General features: G+C 38.1%; 1 protein-coding gene across 1 annotated transcript in view; it reads right to left on the minus strand.

Annotated features, from left to right (window-relative positions):
* The window catches only part of LOC306868179 (transcription initiation factor TFIID subunit 4), a gene marked incomplete at its 5' end in the record, with an annotated part of 44,864 nt that overhangs the window by 4,312 nt on the left and 19,492 nt on the right, over positions 1-21,060 (minus strand). The window contains one exon of the mRNA XM_079414243.1: positions 11,357-11,476. Within this exon, the coding sequence (XP_079270369.1) occupies positions 11,357-11,476 (120 nt within the window). The remainder of the gene's footprint in view (positions 1-11,356; positions 11,477-21,060) is intronic.

The following is a 21,060-nucleotide window of genomic DNA, read 5'->3' on the forward strand; positions in this document are numbered from 1 at the left end:
CTTTTTACGACAAGGCAAGTTTAAGTCAGGTTGTAAAATTTCATGTGACTCCCCAAAATCCAAAATGATATTTGTAATTTAATGACATTTGCAAAACATACTTTATCTTTAAAAACACTTTATAAAATAATTAAGATGTATAATTGTGTACATTCACATGTACTTTTTACATGACTGTTACACCACATGACATTATGAATCATTAAATTGAAACTATACTGAATACAGAGCAACCTGCTTCAAAAACTACATTGATTTTTTTTCATGGACACTTATTTATCACTGGCCCATAATAAAATAACAAAAAGCAAAACAGACATTATCAGTAAAATAATTCATTTTTTAAAATAAAAATCCAATATGTAACCACCTAAACTCTAGCCTTCAGTAAAAGACAGTTGTACTTGCTCAACTCGACACTGCAGTACAGGAAGACAGCGTTTCACAGTTAGCATGTGTGGGTGAACACGCTCAGGGCATTTTGCCACTATCCTAGTGGTGCGTTAGAGATGGAGCTTGTTAAGCCTGCATAAATGTGTAAAGATATGGATGAATATATTACAGATGTGAGCATTAACGTGCCCCAGGCACTGAGAGAAATGTATTTTTTTTAAACCACATTAGCTGTGGAGTGGAATGTGTAGGGTGCACAAGCTATCTTTTCGAGTGTCATTAGGGTTAAAGTGTGTTGTAAACCCTTGAGTTGTGTTTGTGTGTGTTCAGTGTGTGTAGGACAGCAAACACCTCCAGAGGAACTGACTCCAAACCCTGAAGAGATGAGGCAGCTTACACTTGTAGGTTTCTGAAAGCCATGAATTGAGCAGAAGGGCATGAAACGTATCCTTCAACCAAACGTAAAGGACTTAAAATCTTCAAAACAAGCACAAGCAGCGTTACTCCAAAGCTACCCCAGAATTGAGAAGCCCTTCAAGTGACCAAACCACCACAGAGAAACCCCTCTCCAGACAAAATGGAGAGGGAAAAAACCTTATTACTCCACCTTATTCCTCCAAACGACTGTGAGCACTTCTGGCCTCTAAAGGTTAGAGAGTGCCTGAGGGTGCTGTGTGTCTCCAGCGTTTGGGGAAATGACTCGCCTTGCCTCTGCACGAACACAGCACAGTCTCTGCAGAACTGCCGCCCGGGGCTACGCAACCCTGCTCTACTTCACTTTAACCCTATACTAGCTAGATTTTTAATGGCGGCCTTTTACTTTGATCCAGGACCATCTAACCTTGTGCAATTATAAAACTGTGAGAGACATGGCTGGGTTTCAAAACAGGCTTCTTCAACCACAACGTCTTCATGGTTCCTCAAAGATGATCAAAAGTTAGGATCGCATATGCTGTTAAAAATTAAATTCTTTATTAGCATTGATGGTTCCATGAAGAACCTTTAACCTTTCCATGGTTCTTTGGAGTGAATAAAGGTTCTTTAGATAATTAAAATGCTCTTTACACAAAGAAAAAAACTGTTCTTTTAAGAACCGTTCACTGAAAGATTCTTTGCGGAACCCAAAATAGTTATTTTATGCTATTTTGGCAAAAAGTGTAAGTTGGTGCTACGAAAGCCATTGTCTAAAAGGACAACACAAGAGTATAAAACTGTGGTAATGTTTCCAGCCCATTTACGACACTATCCCAGTTTGTGGTTCGGTATGTATTAACCATGGATTAAATCTGTAAACTAGTTGACACTACACAATTAAAAAGTCTTGCTTTGGGGAAGGGGATTTTCTAATTAGAGAAATAGCGGCAAAGCTGCAGTTCCTTTGCCTCCAGTAAAGTTGAGGAGCTGAGGGGCAGAGCTGGGATAAAATCCAGGCCTGCGGCCCCAACAAAAACACAAGGCTTTGTGGTGTTCCATCATTACCTCACCACATAATTAACTACAGACACAAAATATAGCAATGTATGCATGCTAGCCCAACTGATGAAGATACTACCACAAACCCTTAATTAACCCTGAACCCAAAACGCCAACAAATACTTTTCAGACGGGTTGTTTTCTTCAACCTTCAGTAAAAGAATCAAATTGATAGCTTCAGTCACTGATGAATCTAAAAAGCAGATAAAACTAGACGCTGTGAAGACAACTGATATTCTGGGTGATTGCTATGACCTTTCTTGTGTATTTTGAATGGTTTTACCATGTTGCCATGAAGTTTCTAGGGTGATCTGGATGTTGTATGCTAAAAAAACATCCAAATAACCATAGAAATACCTTAGAATCTACATAACTAAATGCTATAATTACCCAAAATACTCCTAACAACCACATAAAACATGTTAGGTGCTCTAGGTGGTTTTTACCATGTTATTTGTTTGCTAGTGTCAACTTCTGGGTGTACTTGGTGGTAGCTTACCACATTTTCAATTAAAAGAACCCACCTCAAGTCTCCGGTCCCTAAACACAGCATGTTTTAGTCAATGGACCAAGCATCTATCATTGGCATTTATCAACGCAAGTTCTCAAACCTGCCATAATCATTGCTAATAACCATCGAATACATGACGAATGCCAAGTCAGAATAAATCAGCCTCAGAAACCACTGGGAAAATCTTGAAAGCAATGCAAAAGTGCGGCATGTGCCAAACACTTGGGTCAGAGGATGTCAGAAGATGCCACATACTGTGATTCATCTGGGCTGTGGGAGTTAACATCTCCTCCAGACCTCTCCAACTAGTTTTTTTTTTCAGGATTAAGCATAATTTAAGTGTCTAATTTGACACCCTGGCAAAGTAAATCTGTCGAATTTGTGTGGTAAATATCCATGCTGCAGATTCACAACTATTCTGCACACGTTTTAGAAACAGCATATCCCTTTCTTGCCCTCTTTCACTCTCTCAGCACAAAGAACCGGGATGCTTCAGGCAGCACTTGCGGGAGAACCAACATTCTGCCTACATCTGCCTGCAATTCAAACAGCTCTCCCACATTGTGTTGCCTGTACAAAAAAACAGCACTTGTCAACAGCTTACATGACTACAAGGTACACATTATGCTTGAGGGCAATGCTATACAAACACACGAAGTAGCTCAACAAAGATTGTACTATGATGGTCTTTAAAACACTCTCTTAGTTTGGAGAACAAAAAATGTTCCATTTAAAGTGGACGGGGTGGTGAATGTGTGCACTAATGCAAATGTCTTGTATAACTCTCAAAATAAATTGATATGACATTGTTTATCATTGGAATGGATTTAATATACAATGTTGCCGTTACGTTACAAAAAGCAAAATGGCAATAGCACGAACCGTAATGGTAGCTGAACAGCTTGAGGGAATCAGGAGGGTAAGCCGAGATGGTGCCAATACCCCCTGGCTTCTACATACACAGAGGGTCATTGCGGTAATATGAAACAGATTATTTACACAACCAACCAGAGATCTCTGGGAGTGGGGGAAAAAGAAAAACGTAAACGTAAAAAAAAAAAAAAAAAAAAAAAGTAAACAGGAAATCCAAGACCACAATGTATAAAATCCATAGATGTTTTTACTCTTTAAACTATCAACAGATCTGCACTCTTTTTCCATAAATGCAATTTAATTCAAATATAAATAGCATATTAAGAAATTTACAACCATAAATGTACAAAAAAATAATCAACACTTACAGTTGTGCTACATAGTGTACAACCCTGATGTAAGCAACTGTGGAAATTACAACAGTAAATGTAAAATACTAATTATTTAGTATTTACTTAAAAAAAAAAATATATATACAAATATCACATATAATTAAATAACAAATGATAAATAGAACTGAAGAAATCCACAACCACAATGTGTATACCAAGTGACAAAACATATGGCAACTGTCACTCTAAAAAAATAAATAAATATTTAAAACGAAATCAGATGATGTACATAAACTACAATCACAGCCATTTTATTTTTATTCTAATATCAAGTAACGAATGCTATTGAATCCTTGGATAAGACAGTGATTTGCGACTGTGTACTGGTTAATAAACTCCAGTAAGATTTACATTTTAGGTTTAAATGCTAATGCTTAAAACACAGATACAGATCAGCCTGTGTGACTTATGCGAGGTTGTAACTTGTTCCAACTGATGAAATGGGGTGCGAATAAACTAAATGCAAGGAAGGACACTGAGAAACGGGAAGGAAACCGATAGAGAGAGAGAGAGAGAGAGAGAGAGAGAGAGAGAGAGAGAGAGAGAAGGAGAGAAGTGGTAGAGTACGACTTGAATTTAATATTTCATGATTGCCTGAAGGATTTTTCACAGATCAATGTGACTCTGTACCCAAGCCAGTGTCAGCCAGAGAGCATCAGGAGAAAGCAAAAGAGCAAGAGAGAGTGAGAGAGAGAAAGAGAAAACAGTTTAAATTATGAGATATACGGAGTAAAAGACAAAGAAAAGAGTTAAAGAAGGACAAGCATAAAAAAAAAAAGCACGAGCAAGAACGTGACGGTGAAAGAAATATTTGGCTCATCGGTTCAGGAGACTGTTAGTCTTCTAAACACCAGTGTGTGTTTGCTCCATGAGAGATACACCCTCCACTGCCTCCGTGCCCACGGGCTTCGCCAGAGGCACACATTACCTCCGTTAATGGGTTTCCATTTGAGCAGCAGAAAGGAAGCCAATAACCCATCCACACTAATGGATTAGTCTACATGTAGGCAACCTCTGCAGCTAATCTTGGACCAACTGTTTCCTTTCTTCACAAAACAAACAGAAGAAACAAAGGATGTCACCATATGTGACAACAAAAGTGAAATTGATGTAGAAACAGCTATATCAGGCCAATGCATCCAAAAGAGCCTCCTTGTTCTGATTGGAGTCACTCAAGCCAACTTTCTCAAAACTCTTGCCGTTGGAGGGAACTTGGTGAATGTTGTCCTTCCACGGCCATCATGAACCAATAAACTTACCATTTTAATTAGCGATGATTAACAAGGGAGGTAATTAATTTCTGACATGGGCATCTTAAAAGCGCCAAAGGCTTGACTTTGTTGACGGAGCCGAATGCTTTTTCATTGATGTGGGCAAAATAGAGGGGCATCATTATAAGCTAGCGAAAAGCATGCACTTGCATTCTAAAAGAGTCGATGGCTGGAAACATTCCTCTTTGAGGGCTATTGTGATGTTATTATTGGAACCAAATTTAGAGCACCTTATTTGTCTCACCAAACCCACAGAATCTTCATTAGCCGTTAACAGGTACATAAAGACGAAAGGGTGCTATGCTAAGAGCGTCTATGCAAAAAAGACAACAACAAAGAAATCGGCATGTCTCAGACAAGCTGAACATGAACAGGTCATGAAAACTGAAGTGCTAAAGTGCAAAAAAAGATGCTTAAACTGGAGCAAGAACAACAGACAGACCCCAGAGCAATGGGGGGGGGGGGGGGGGGGGGGGGGGGTACATTCTTTTGTATTTCTTCTCTTCTCCTACATTCAGACAGGTATACAGTTAAATGTTACGTTTCAAGCCTAGATAAGGACAAATGCATTTATAGTCTTCCCAAATTGCCAATCTGAGCATCATCAAACCATCATGTGAAGTTCTCAAGCACACAGTAGGAATAGCAAATTCCATCTCCTTTATCCTTCAAGGCACTTTTCCTCATGGAGAATGATGCAATATTCCACTCCTAACACTTCAAGAGTTTTCTAACAGTATTCCAAGAAGCACTGAAAATGTTCTGGAGGCCCTGCATTTCATTTGATCATAGCTACATACTGCAAGGGATTTTCCATTTTGTCAACTCCCCGTACAATCTACAGTAAGTCCATCGAGTGTTCATTGACTTCAAAGCTTTCTATTATGTGTTGTGGGTCAAAACTGAGTGATGATGTGCATAATAAAAGTTAGTATTACATTTATCGCAATGAAACATAACAGTAATATTCAGATCTGCAAAGAAATATTTAATGGTTATAAAATCATTATAAATTGCATAATACCATAAGAATATAATTGCAATATCTGGCCCCAATAAAGGATTATATTTCTGACATCTCTTCAGTTGAATTTCACCTGAAAACAACAAGACCGTAAATAGCCCTCCAATTTAAAATCCTTTTCAGTCTGACACTAGGATTTATCTGGGTCAAACAAATAAACCCAATTTGACCTCCCTTAATATATTGGATGAAAAAATGCCTGTCAAAGCAGGAGTTAATCAATATAAAATTAAGGAAAACAGAACACATCATTACTCCTACAAAGCCCTAACCACTAACAAAGACCTTCCTCTTCTTGCAATGGTAGCCTGAGGTCAGAAAGAGGCAATTTTTGGCATTACGTTATTCCACGCAACCCCTACAAGCTGATAACAGACTCTTCATGCTCCTTCTTATCATGTCAAAACACATGCAGATAACCCACAGATAGCACACACAAGACTCATCACATCACCGCACATGAAAAAACACTGGAGCTCCAATCAACCGGCAAAATCTGCCACAGGAAACAAGAGAATCTGTGTGAATTGTATATTAATGATATAACTTTACACAACGGTAGCAAACCACAAAGATAAAGCACGATGTGTAGGCCAAGGTGAAGGCATGTAGAGACTGAAAATGGGAGCCTACTGGGAACCTGAGGAACAGAAATCTAAAGCAATAAGACGTTTATTAGATTTATGTTAATAAAATTACATTCTGACAAATTACGTAACAGAATAGAACATGTGTGAAAAAAAGATGAGAACAAAGACTTTCAGCACATAACTTAAATTTCAGTCTTTTTCCTGAAAAAAAACCCAAAAACTATTGTATGGCTTAAGATTACGTAAAATAAGTTGAACAGTGCCAGTCCCTGTTATGAAAAAGAACTCTTGACATTATGCAAATAGGGATGCATTGATATTAAAATTCTGTCAATACCAATAAGCCAATATTAAAATTCTAGTAATATAAAAAAACAAAAACAAATGTAAAATCAATTGTTTTGAATACTACAAGTGACTTCAGGATATTTTTTTGATTTGCTCAAGTGTTACAACAAACATCGGAGCAAAAAATTAGGGACGGGGACATGGTTCTATCAAACAGTTGTTGAACTGGAGGCGGCTGATGTGAATGAGAGTTAGATGCAGTTGATCGTAAGAAAGGGCGGAGTTTAAGCAGACGAAATGACTGGAGAAGTCCGGCATTAGCCACCAAAGAGGATTTTCTTCTCTAGTTTCACCAGAAGATTGAGCTATCATTTTTCGATAAAGAATTAAGAAAAAACAAACACAAGATCATTTCAAAAGTTGACCAGTTAAAACGTCATTTTATGCCAGCAGGTGCGTGTTAGATGACAGCAAAAGGTAACCTAATAGTAAAAATTAGGAAAATACGCTAAAATAATGAAATATCCGACAATATCAGTTGATATCATTAATAAATAAAATAAAGTATTGATCTACTGTGTGTCCCTATCTGCAATTTGTCTTTGAGTCTAGAAAAGAAAGTCAACATGAAGGTGAGTAAATGACAGGATGTTACATTTTGGGTGAATGGCCCCTCCAACGATACATACTGAACAAGAGCACACTCTCAGTTCAATGACTGGTAATGTTTAAACTCCATGCCACTGCTGCAAAAGCTGAGCTTTGGTAGTGCTCATTACTGGCTACACATTTCAATCTGCCTTTGGTATTCCATGTCAGCCCCCACGTCCCCCTCCCTCCCCCCATTCAGTCTCTGCCCTCTGGCCGATCTGGCAGAGGGGGAGATTTTAATTGTGGCTATAGAACTCTGCACGGTTCTTTGCCTGTGAGCGAGCCCTCACTTCAGTGAGTGAGAGCTTGCTTTAGTGATATTGGGTCCAGTCCATCCCTTCAGGCTGCTTTTAATGGCCCTCTCCTCTCTTTCATAGCCGGGGCTGAGATTGTTTTCCATGTGATGCCTGTTAATTCTGCTGCAGGGAAGGGCAACCATATAGCCATCCTTCTTTTTTTGTACGAGAGATACATTTCTTCTTGCTTTCCGTCTCCATTTTTCCTTCTCACAATACTCGCTTTTTTCGACTTGAGCTGAAAGTTAAGGCCAACATGTTAGACTTACGGAATATGTATGCAGACCGAGAAGGAGCTTGGGGTTTGGTTGGCGTGAAGAATCACTATAATTCTTCCTATATTAGGGAGCATCCATACCAACACACACTAACGCTGTTTATTATAAGCACACGGTTAAAGGGAAAGTTCACCCAGAAATGAAAATTACCCCATGATTTACTACCCCTCAAGCCATCCTAGAGTGTATATGACCTTCTTCTTTCAGATTCTTTCTTTCACACTGCTTTGCTTCAAGGGACCTTTATTAATCACCCGGAGCCATGTGGAGTACTTTTTATGATGGATGGATGCACTTTTTTGGGCTTAAAAATCTTGAAGAAAAGTCATATACACTTAGGATGGTTTGAGGGTGAGTAAATCATGGGGTAATTTTCATTTCTGGGTGAACTATCCCTTTAAGTTTTGCCGTCTGCCAATTTAAATGCTCTTTTCAAAGCAGGATGAGTTCTGATTGGCTGTCAATGTTTTTATCATTCATCAGCTGGAAAAAAAACCTTTTAAAAGTAATTCCAATGATATTGTGCCATTATTGTTATAGTTGTGGTGTGGACTTGAAATTTAGAACCCATCCTTACTGTGAACAGGCCTTAACACTCACTTTTCTCAACTCGAGCTAAAAAAAAGTCAACATGTTGTGGGCCAAGAAGACTCATGGTTCATTGGCGTCAAGAATCACGTTGATCTTCAAGAACTATAACAGTAATAATACAAGAAGTGCACCAGACACAATACGAAAACATCTTCTCTTCCTCTTTTTCCACATGGATTGCTTCTCAATCCGTCGTCCTCTCCGTTCCCCTGGCCTCAGGACTGGGATGAACATTTTAATATGGGCTGCCCATGTTAGGACAGCTCAACTCTGAACCCTCATGTGTGATCTGCCTGCAGGCTCAGTCTGGTATGCAGGCCCACAGGAACTCAGCGGCCTTTATTACAGCGTGCCCTACAACTCGCCCTTCAGAAACGTCCTCATCACCTGCCCTTGTGACTAATCTACCCTCAGGCGGTCCTGCAGGGCTGCCCTCTGGCCTAAACGCTTCATCAACCCAAAGACAGACGGAATAGCAATCAAACAACGAAACCGCCTCGAGGGCGTCGAGGCCAGACAAAGAGCAAGCAGAAAACACCACCCTTTCCTCAAACAAGAACTTGAGCATTTTATCCCGATGAAGATCCTGCAGAATGACACCGCAGGAAGCTTTAATTTAGAAGCAAACGGGGAGCAAGGATGAGGTATTTTGCTGTCAGGACACGGGGGTGGGGGAAGAATGAGTGGAGCCATTATGACATGGCTGCCTCCTGCTTCGGGCCATGCTGCCCTTCAGGCACATTGCTGTGGAGATGAAATCTCTGACTGGACCCTTCAGAGCAGGCCCAGCCACGGACCCCTGGGCGAGGACCGACCCCTTTAGAAAAGTCATATTCACTTTGCTCCATATCGAGGGGGTGTGTGCGAGCTTCTGCGCACGAGTTGGGAGGGGGCACCGCCGAGGGCAACGTTGAGTTGGATGTGAAAGACAGAAATGATGGGCTGAAAATGAAGAGAGAAGACATCTCTTTGTCTACATTCTGGACATGTGAGATGCAAATGCTCCTACCTGTGATGCCAAAAATTCATCTGCGAAAGCATCAGGTTTGCTGAATTGTTTTGGTTATGTTTTATGTGGGTGGATGAAGGTAATCCATAGTGAAAGAGGTCGGCAGTGCATTCATAGAGCAGAAATAATGCTTTTATTTGGTTATGCTCTCCATAAAGGGACATTTAGTGTCCTTCACAGCAGCAGATTGCAGCAATGCAAGTAAAGAGAAGATCTAAACCATGTGGCGGGTCATTAGAACACAGCCCCTACTGTTATTGTTGATAGTGGTAATGATCATTTACGTGCGATATCATCTGACACGTCTCTTATTGATAATATGCCATGGGCAGCAGCATGTGAAGACAGTATTTACACAGAACTGAAATGACACTGGCTTGATTTACTAAATTAGCAGCAATAAGCTTTGCTCAAGCAAAAAATGTAGTGAGCATGTGACTGGTTGGGGCATTTGTTATGGCCATACATTTTCATCTTATTACCATGAGCTTAGAAGAAATAATGTTATAGGTGGGAACACGTTGCCAAATTCATTTTTTGTGTTTGTGTTTAAAAAAATAATATCTAATAGCTGAATTCCAGATGAAAAAGTAGACTAATCATAAATCCTGACAAGAAATATCCATCAATTAGTAACAAAGCAAAAAAAATCCGGGAAAATTACAGAAGAAAATCAGGACCATTCCCATGAAGCACTGTGAATGATATAATCAAATTCTTCTTCTTACACTGCTGTCAAGCTTTTTATATTTTACAAGCTTATTTAGGGTCATAACATTTGTAAATATTTTTGAAACAAGTTTCTTTTGTTCACCAAGGCAGCATTCATTTTTATGAAAACACAGTAAAAGCAGTAATATTGTGAAATATTATTACAATATAACCTATAACATAAAATGCTGATTTGGTGGTCAAGAAAATGTATTTATTATCAATATCGTTGGTTATCATTTTGTGGAAACGATGATAGAATATTTTCAGGATTAATTAATGAACAGAAAATTCAAAAGAACAGCATTTATTTAAAACAGAAACCTTTGTAACATTATAAATGTCTTTACTTTTTTGGTAACACTTTAGGGACCAATTTTTACTATTAACTAGTTGCTTACTAGCATGCATATTAATAGCATATTGGCTGTTTATTAGTACTAATAAAGCACATATTAATGCCTTATTCTGCATTACCATATTTTGGATCACTTAATCCTACCCAGTACCTAAACATAAGTACCTTACTAACTATTAATAAACAGCAAATTGGAAATTTGAAGCAAACGTCGGAGCTAATAGTTAATAGTGAGACTTGGTCCCCAAATTAAAGTGCGACTACCTTTTTTGTAAACTTTTTGTTACCCTTACTTTTCAAAAGATAAATGCATCCTTGCAGAATAAAAGTATTAATTTCTTTAAAAAAAGAACTGATGCCATATATATTTTATTATACTGTTAGTTTTATCAGTTTTTGACAACATTTGAAGTTCTTTGTAATTCATTCTCACACAAAAGTACAAAATTTTGTACAGTCTTTATTCCATTTCATGTTTCTAGTTTGTGTTTATTTGAATATTTGCTGGATTTGAAAAATCCCTTTCTTGAGACTTTGTGAGGGAAACATCTTACACTACAGAAGCTGACATGCTTTAATCTAATTGGCGTTGGCCCACATGAACCTTAGTATGGAGGTCCATATAAATAAGGGCCTGGGGGTCTTACCTCTGCACCTGCCGAGGCCCCAGGAGAGTCAAGCTTGCGTTTCTTGCGGGTTCCGATGGCGGCAAGGGCTGTGAGGTTGGCATCCCGCTGTCTCATCTGGGCGAGTTCCTGCTGCTGCATCTGAATGGCAAGAATATACAATCAATATTAACTGCATGAACGCTATATCAAAGCCATTCATGCGAAACAGACAATTTATACATTGTGTAGGTCTGTGAATAACAAGTTCCCAAATAAGCATTACTGTGCATCACATTCCCTTACTTGAATTATCATTTTCAAATATTTGTATGCTGTGTATTTTACATTCATTCCAAACTCCCCCGAAGAGCTCTATAGAGCAAATGAAGCTCCGAACATCACGCACAGCTTCAATGCAGCAAATAACTCAGAGCTTTCGCCGTATCTGGGTGCTTAATTCAATTTCTTTCCACGAGGGAACGAGGGAGAAAGTGAGTGAGTGTTTGAGAATGAGAGAGCGAGCGATTTTCAAAAAGCACAGCCCGCAGGTAAAGTCATCTCACCCTAGCAGGCAGTGACAGAGCCAGCCACGCCGGGAGGGGTGGATGAGGAGGGGGCTGCGCGTCCTGTTCCCCCGCTCGGAGTGAACGCTGCCAGGCACAGAATGCAGAAAGAGTCCTCACCTCTCCTCACCAAGACACTCACACCACTGTGGCCATGGACTCGCAAAAAAAAATAAAACACTAGCAGCAAGAACGGCTTTCTTGTCATCGACGGCCCCATTAGAAAGTGCGTTTACCAGGCTGCAGTGGCCGCTGGAGTTATGAAGTGAAGTAGGGGAAATGTGGGAACAAAACATTTGAGGTGGGATACAGGACAGATGACGTTCCAAAAAGAGATTCCCAGCCAGGAGGACCTGGAAATAGTTTAATTTTGCTATGACAATCTGAAACATTAGGGCTGTCAAAAAATATATATATGCTTCAAATTTTATAGCAACAGTTTGGACAAGACACTTTACTATTCTAACATGACAATGCCTGTGTATAAGGCAAGGTTCAAAAAGAAATGAATGGTTCAGTCAGTGTGGAAGAACTTGACTGGTCTGCAGAAAGCAATGTCCCAATCCCAGCTGAACGCCTCTGGTGTGACTTTAAATGGAGACCTTGAGCCAAAAACTCATCACCAAACACCAATGACTGTTGCTATAAAATTAGAAGCACACAATTCCCTAGAATATCATTATATGCTCAAACTTTTAAGATTTGCACTCATGGAAATTACTAAAGTAGTCAAACCAGTTCATCAGAAAGGGGTGACCCAATACTTTTGTTCATATAGACAATATATGTATGTGTGTGTGTGTGTATGAAGAGTTCAGATGCAAAAGCCTCTAAGTGCCATCTAAAATTTTCACCTAAAATGAGCATTTTTTTTTTTATCAGGCTCCTATGTTTAGGTTCAGTAATTTTACTCTAATGTAATATATAGGTCCTTTTCTATGCAATTAAAGTGAAATAAATATAGGAGCCTGATAAAAATGCACATTTTAGAAGAAAATTTCAGAAGGCACTTAGGAGGTTTTTGCATCTGAACTCTTCATATATATACATACATACATATACATACATATATATATATATATATAACGTACTGTGTGTACATATACACATATATGTGTACACAGTAAACATATGATAGCATTTATATATTTTATAGCAATTTATTTTTAATAATATATATGTATATTATATAGTACAATATATTAAATTATGATTAAACAGACCTTTTTCACCTACAGATTTTTTAAAAACTTTAATTATATTAATAATAGTGTTTAATGATATCTAGTATATTGTGATTTAATATGAACAAATTTCTGTTTTTGTGTCGACTGATAAAGGGATATTTGAGACTTACAGATGGATCTATGGGGGAACACGAGACAAAAATGATTGTAACACACCGTTTTCCTTTTGCAGGAATGACGTAAATCAGTCGCAGAGTAAAACATTTCCATTGTGTATGTAATTACTTTTAATTGACTGAATCTGTCACTTGTGCTGCTAGAAACAATTTGTCCAAATAATTGCGCCGCCCGCCCCTCCTTTCACAAATACAAACTAAATAACATAATGAAGAGGGGGAAATTGACAAACCGCTAATTCAAGGCAACGTTTACATGCTAATTAAGTCAGGGTTATGCTAATCGGAAGGGAAGTCGTGCACATTGCATGCACACGCATGGATGCCCCGGAGAGAGCGAGCTGACACGTAAACACAGGCAGCACCACCGCTGCATGTCAGTGATCTGGTGCACTGAACTTTCACCTGACCCTGACAGCTACGGTGAATTCGCCTGAGGGCACATAAAAAAGACGACGGTGGGGTGTGCATGAATCTATTTGAAGTAATGCGAGGTAAGGAGGCCCTGTACGGACAAAAAGCAGCGACTCACTGCGTTTAACCAAAGGTTCTAGAAGGACAGGGACTGTTTGGTGTCGCGGCTAATCTTCTCTCACCGCCTGCAGCTAGACTGCTGACTTGCGTTCATATTCGATTATTTGATGAGGAGTGAAAGGGGAACCTAGTTACGCCATTTGTAATCCAGAGGTATGTAGCTGCACATAATCACTGTTTAATGACTGACCTCAATCACAAAACCTGCTGCTCAACTTTAACACGGTTGTTCACCGCTGTGAATACCGAGTGGAGAACCTCCACTTACTTCCTTAAAATCAGAGTAGTGCAACACTACGGCTGTGTTCAGAATGGAATAGTAGCATACTACTTGCTACACAGTACATACTGTAAACCAGTATGTATTCAATATAGTATGCACTAACAATGAATGCTTTACGCTTCTTTCACACGACCTCACAAATCTGCATGTTAAATTAACAGTCCATTTATCACCTCTGAAATGAAAGCTGAAGTGTGTAATTTTTTTTGATAATATGAAAAAATTATGTTTTCTTAACCATTTATGCAAGTTTGGGACGGGACTATTTGTTTGGATGACCAATGGTAGACAGTTTCAAAATGCTGAACTATTTCTGTCATAACATAAATTACACACTTGACCTTAAAATGCATTGATCTTTTTTAAAAATCATAAATGGTATCATAATTAAAATCATAATTATAATCATCTTGAGACTGCATATAGATTCCAAAGCAGTAAGAAATGGCTAGTAGCAACTTCCCAGCATGCACTGCTCTCCCTTGAAGTTTCACTCCTTAAGATACGAGTGAAAATTCAAGTCGTTAATCTATATGGAATCTATATGCAGCCATTATATTATATTAATACTTGTTTTGTTTCAAGATGCACACCAGTAATGTTTTTTTCTAAGGCACGTTTATAAAATGACTTAAAACTCCTAATTGAACTATGGCCTAATCCTAGCTTAGTCTAAGCCCTGTCTGTGAAACCAGGCCCTTAAGTCTTATGCAAACAAAGACAGCTTTTAGTAAAAACATTAATATTGTGAAATATATAAATTACAGCTATAATGTAACAAGCACACACACACATATATATAGCGCTGCTCGAAAGTTTGTGAACCCTTTAGAATTTTCTATATTTCTTTATCATTCCAGTTTTCAGTGTCACGTGATCCTTCAGAAATCATTCTGATTTGCTGTTCAAGAAACATTAACAATGTTATTTTAATTTTTTTAAGTCTTTGCACTGATCCAAAACATTTGAACAGACACGTAATTATATATAAAATACATTTTTAAAAATGATTTTGTATATTGCTATAGTACTGTGATGTTGATGTGGACTTGCTCAAACGGCTGAGTTTAGAAAGTACTAGTTTTGTCGAAATGTCATTTTCTCTCAATTGCCTACCTGTCTATTTGTGAGACAGAGACAGGAGGAGGCAAAGAAAGAAATGCTTGTAGTCTATAATCATTTACAAAGGTCAGGCACAAGAGAGAAAGGCAAAGCCAGTGAGCCTGCCAGCACTGCTCTCCATCTCTATTGATCCTTATCTGCAGTCCGGCCCACCAGAATGACTCGCCTGAGAGAAACACCTTAATAACCGCACAGGTTGATGCCGAGTGTAGCGGTTCAATTAGGGGTGCTGGATGAAGTCAAGGACGTGAGAAAACACGAAACACGATTCCTTATCCTAATTCTAGCGTGATTCTGGGAGTCTTTGATATGCTGAATATCAGCTGCTGAGCTCTTTCTGCGAGTGAGTGGCAGTTTTGAGCTCAGGGGTGTTCGGAGGATCTATCACCTTCCAGAACTCCTTATTAACAAGGTGAAGCACGAGGCGTAAACCCTTGATAATGAGCCAATGTAACAATCCAAGAAAACAAGACAGCAGAGCAAGTTTCCAAAAACTGTTTTCACATCCCACTAGCATCAGAATGTGTACAACGTGCAGTTATGAAAATCTTGGGCGCTAAATGAAGATGTTGATTGGTTTGTTTTGTTGACTGAATTAAACAATCTGTACGGTTAATCCACGATAAAAAATAACACCTCCACGAGTGTTTAAAACTTTACAATTATAAAATACACAATAGCTATATAAATAAAAGTGATTATTGAAAACATTAAGCAAAAGCTTAGCATAAATTGTAAATACACTTTTGAAGAATGTTCAATAAAAAAGTAATTTATGTATGTGTGTGCGCTTGTTACATTATAGTTATTTATATAGAGTATATAAAGAGGTTTTGTAAAAACATCATGCATTCAAAAATCATGTATTTTATTACGTTATCATGTTTTATTATGTTAGCTAGTATTTTTTAACCTTATCAAAATAACCCAATATCAAAGTCTGATGTTTGTGGAAGTGAATCATGTCCCAAATGAAGGAGATTACTGAGGACCGAGGATTACTGTAACGCGTACCCTAATATTTAGTTTTATATGTATGTGTAAGTATTATTTTGACACACTAATATAGATTACAAAATTATAAATATTTACATAAGATGTCAAAGTATATTTTTTTTTTTTGTATTTATATTTTAATTTGTGGAATGTTTAAAGAAAAATCTAAATACTGTCATATAATAAAAATAAAAATAATAATACATACATACGTATTGCAGCAGTAAAGACAAAATTGCTCTGTTGGCTGTGGAGTCAAAACATTTGCAAATATGATTAAAAGATAAATAGGAGACAAAACTCCAGAATGTCACATTTTATTATTAGCTGTTTCAACACATACATGTTTTATCAAATAAAAAGAACAGCATTTTTAGAGTCCATCCCACTCATTGATGTGAGCATAATTATCGGGACAGTTGAACATAAGGCAGATATAAAAGATAAAGCTATTATTTAGTTGCAGATCCCTTGATCACAATCACAGCAGTGAGTCTGTGACCCATAGACATCACCAGACTCTTGGTCTCATCCTTTCAAATACTTTTCCCTTTAATGCAGCCAATCCCAATTGTTGATTGTTTTGGGGAGTTTCTGCCTGTACTCTCCTCTCCAGCTGGTGAAATTCATGTTCAATCAGATTTAAATCTGGAGATTGACTTGGGCAATCTAAGACTTTCCATTTCTTTGCCCTTATAAATTCCTTGACTGAACTAGCAGGGTGTTTTGGGTCATTGTCCTGATGCAATATGAAGCACTTCCCAATGAATCTGGTGGCATTTCTTGAATATTGGTAGGCAAGATGGTTTTGTACCCTTCCAAATTCATTCTGCTACTGTCATCATGCATTAAGTCATCAGTAAAGTTGAGAGGGCCTGTTCCAGAGGCAGACATGCATGCCCATGCCATGACACCACCTCCACCATGCTTTACAGATGAGGCTGTATGCTTGGGATCATTGCAGTTCCCTTTTCTTCTTCACATTTTTGCTTTCCCATCACTTAGATCAGGGGTGTCAAACTCAAATTCACAGTGGGCCAAAATTAAAAATTAGGACAAGGTCGCGGGCCAAACTCAATATTTATTGAAAAATTGCAATGCAATTCTGCATGTTTTCTTTTGAGATATGTAATGTTAAACCTTTTCATATGAAAATAGATTTTAGTTTTGCTTAAACATTGAATCCAGAACAAGCATAAACAAATAGAAATATCATTTAAAATAAATAATACTGTCATGCACATTTTTACAAACTCTCCCTCATCAAAGGGCAGCTTTGGCGATCTCTGCTGTCACAATGAACTAGCCTTTACAGCAGCCTCACTTTGGGATTTTGCTTTTGGTGAACATAGTTTGCCGTGAAGCCAGACTTTTTTTCATCTCCTCCACCTTTTGGAGCTTTTGCTTTTCGTCCAGATCCTTATACTTGTCCTGGTGTTTTGTTTCATAGTGTCGTCGTATGTTATAATCTTTTGTTACAGACACGATGGCTCCACACACGAGACAAACAGGTTTGTCTTTTACGATAGTGAACATATAATCTGCCTCGAAAGCTCCTGTTTTCTCCCTTTCGTTTGGCCATTTTTCGGGAGGGTTGGAATAAATTTGAGTGAGGTGACTCGTAGCTTTGCTAATGCGTTGTAACAAAGAGGAGGGGGTGTGCGGTCTAGAGACTGACGCGCCGGCGGCAACGCGTTAGCAAAGCATTCTGGGATTCGTAGTCTTAGCGGTGCATGCGCTATATACTGGCGCGGCGGGCCAGCTCTAATACATTATTGGATATGATCTCGCGGGCCAAATAAAATTAGATTGCGGGCCAAATTTGGCCCGCGGGCCTGAGTTTGACATGTATGACTTAGATAAAGGTTCATCCTTGTCTCACCGGTCCATAAACACAGTTCCAAAACTCTTCTGGCTCACCTTTGTGCTTTTTTGCAAACTCTAATCTTGCCTTTCTATTTTTGGTGCTGGTCAGAGGTTTGCATCTTGCTGTGTAGCATCTGTAATTCTTTGTCAAAGTCTCCTAAGGACAGTAGATTGTCAGAGCATCACCCCAGCTTTCTGGAAGTTGTTGGTGATTTTACAGACACGTCTTTTAGGGTTAATTTTCACAGCTTTTATGATTTGTCTGTCATCAACTACTATCGTTTTCTCAGCCGATCAGGTTTTTGTTGGTTGCTGGTGGTTTCCAAACTCTTGATTTCTCCATGCCCTTTGTTTTTGCTAGAGCTCTAATTGACTACCTCTTTTCTTTTAGCATCCAAATTTCTTGCTTTTCTCTCAAAGTCAGCTCCCTCATCTTCATCCTGGTTTGTGTGTGTCATCATCGAATGCAAGATTCAGAATGCAGAAGTAATGGATATAACTGATACGACACATTCCCTGCTTTTAATATCTGAAGAATTAATGCAACAGGACACAGCTGATCACTTAGAAAGACCTGTGAGGCAACTGCTCCAATACTTGTGCTCACATCAGATAAAGGGATGAAACTCTAAAAGTGCTGAACTTCTTAGCTGGTAAAACATCTGTGTTGAATCACCCAATAATAAAATGTGACATTATGTAGTTTTGTCTCATATTCATCTTTTAATCATATTTGTAAAAGACAAACTTTCAAGCAGCACTGTGTGTGTGTGTGTGTGTGTGTGTGTGTGTGTGTGTGTGTGTATGTATATATATATATATACACATACACATATACACACACATATATACACACATATATATATATATATATATATATATATATATATATATATATACATATACATATACATATACATATACACACACAGTGCTGCTTGAAAGTCTGTTTCAGTTTCTGCAGTAACTGAAGGTAAAGTTTCTTGTAAATGCTGATCAGTCCTGCACAATAACATGTAGGAGTTTTAGCCAATTCCTTAGTGCACAACCACTTAAACTCTGTGATGTTGGTAGGTTTCCTCTTATGAACTGCTTGCTTAGGTCCTTCCACAAAATTTTAATTGGATTAAGGTCTGGACTTTGAATCAGTCATTCCAAAACATTAACTTTGCTCTTCTTTAACCATTCTTTGGTAGAATGACTTAAACAGATGTCCTGAAGTTTTCCTTCAGAATTTGCTGGTATAATTTAAAATTCATTGCTCCATCAATGATGGCAGGCTGTCCTGGCCAAGATGCAGCAAAACGGGCCCAAGCCATGATACTACCACCACCATGTTTCACAGATGGAATAAGTTTCTTAAACTGGAACGCAGTGTCTTCTTTTTTCTGAACATAATAGCTTCTCATTTAAACCAATAAGTTATATTTTGGTTTCATCCATCCATTAAACCTTTCTCCAATAGTCCTCTGGCTTGTCCACGTGATTTTTAGCAAGCAATTTTCTTTTTGGAGAACAGATGCTTTCTTCTTGCAACTCTGCCATGCACACCATGGTTGCTCAGTGTTCCCCTGATGGTGGGCTCATGAACATTAGCCAATGTGAGAAAGGCCTTTAGTTGCTTAGAATTTACCCTGGGAACTTTTGCAACCTCGTAGACTATTACACGTTCTGCTTTGGAGTGATCTTTATTGGTCGACCACTACTTGGGAAGGTAACAGTGGTCTTGAATTGCCTCCATTTGTACACAATCTGTCTGATTGTGGATTTGTGGAGTTCAAACTCTTTAGATATGGTTTTGCAACCTTTTTTAGCATGATGAGCAGGGGTCTCCAACCTTTTTGTGAGTGATGGCTCCCTGAAGGGATAAAATATTCTCAAGGGCTACTTGTTTGATATACTCCAATATATATAACCATTAATAAACATTAATAATTTCTCACAAGCATTTTACAATTTTTTTTTAAAATCAATCCAGGAAAATGTATACATTTAAAAAAAAAAAAAAAATAGGCTATCACAATAATTGTTTTCTATATCATACAATACTGATTTTAATTTTATCAGATGAGATGCTGCACAACAGAACTGTATAAATTAATAATAATAATAATAAAGTAATTTTGTTGTATGATATACCTTAAAAATAATAATATTACTATTACTTTGAGAATTGCATTTTAGTATACAGGTGTAATATATTCGGTCATAATTTCAAGTTAACCAGACTTTTATTTTGACGGGTTGTCGTGAAGGTATTTCAGCTTTATTTTTAGTTTCAGCATGTATTTGACAGTGATTTTTCTCAAATGAAACTGCATAACGCTGGTGAAGTGACTCTCAGAGCAGCTCTGGAGATTAAATTCACGTGTTCATGTCCTCATATATTGAGACACAGACGCTGAAAACACCGCAAGTCATGTATGTTTGAGTTTGTGTATCAGACGAAACTACTCCACGCATTCAGAGACACACAGAACATGCAGACTTAGTGACATGCACTGACTGGCTGCTGTAACATTTATTTCTGTTGTGTGATAGGATGTTAGCTTAATCCATACTGAATAAAAATGTCCAGAGCTTATCATCATTATTCAAATAAATTTTACCATAATCTTGATATATCATTTATTGCCCGGTGCTAATTCAGGCTATTTATAGAACGTGCTTGGCGGACAACTCAGGGACTCCATGCGGGCACCACGTTGGGGACCACTGCTGATGAGCAACATCAACTCTTTTTCCGAGGTCCTCAGTAATCTCCTTTGTTCGTGACTAGGGATGTAACGGTATGAAAATTTCTCATCACGATTATAGTGACCAAAATTATCAAGGTTATCAGTATTATCACGGTATTGTTAAAATGTGCTGCAGATGTTCAAAAAGTACCGACACATAAATCACTTCACGTTTTATACTTAAAAATCAACAAACAGCAAATAAAATGACTTTAAAGAAAAGAGTTAAGTCAAAATGATAATTGATTAATAAGGGGAAGGGGGGGGGGGGGGGGGGG

This window comes from Barbus barbus, assembly GCF_936440315.1.
Source record: "Barbus barbus genome assembly, chromosome: 50".
Lineage (NCBI taxonomy): Eukaryota > Metazoa > Chordata > Actinopteri > Cypriniformes > Cyprinidae > Barbus > Barbus barbus.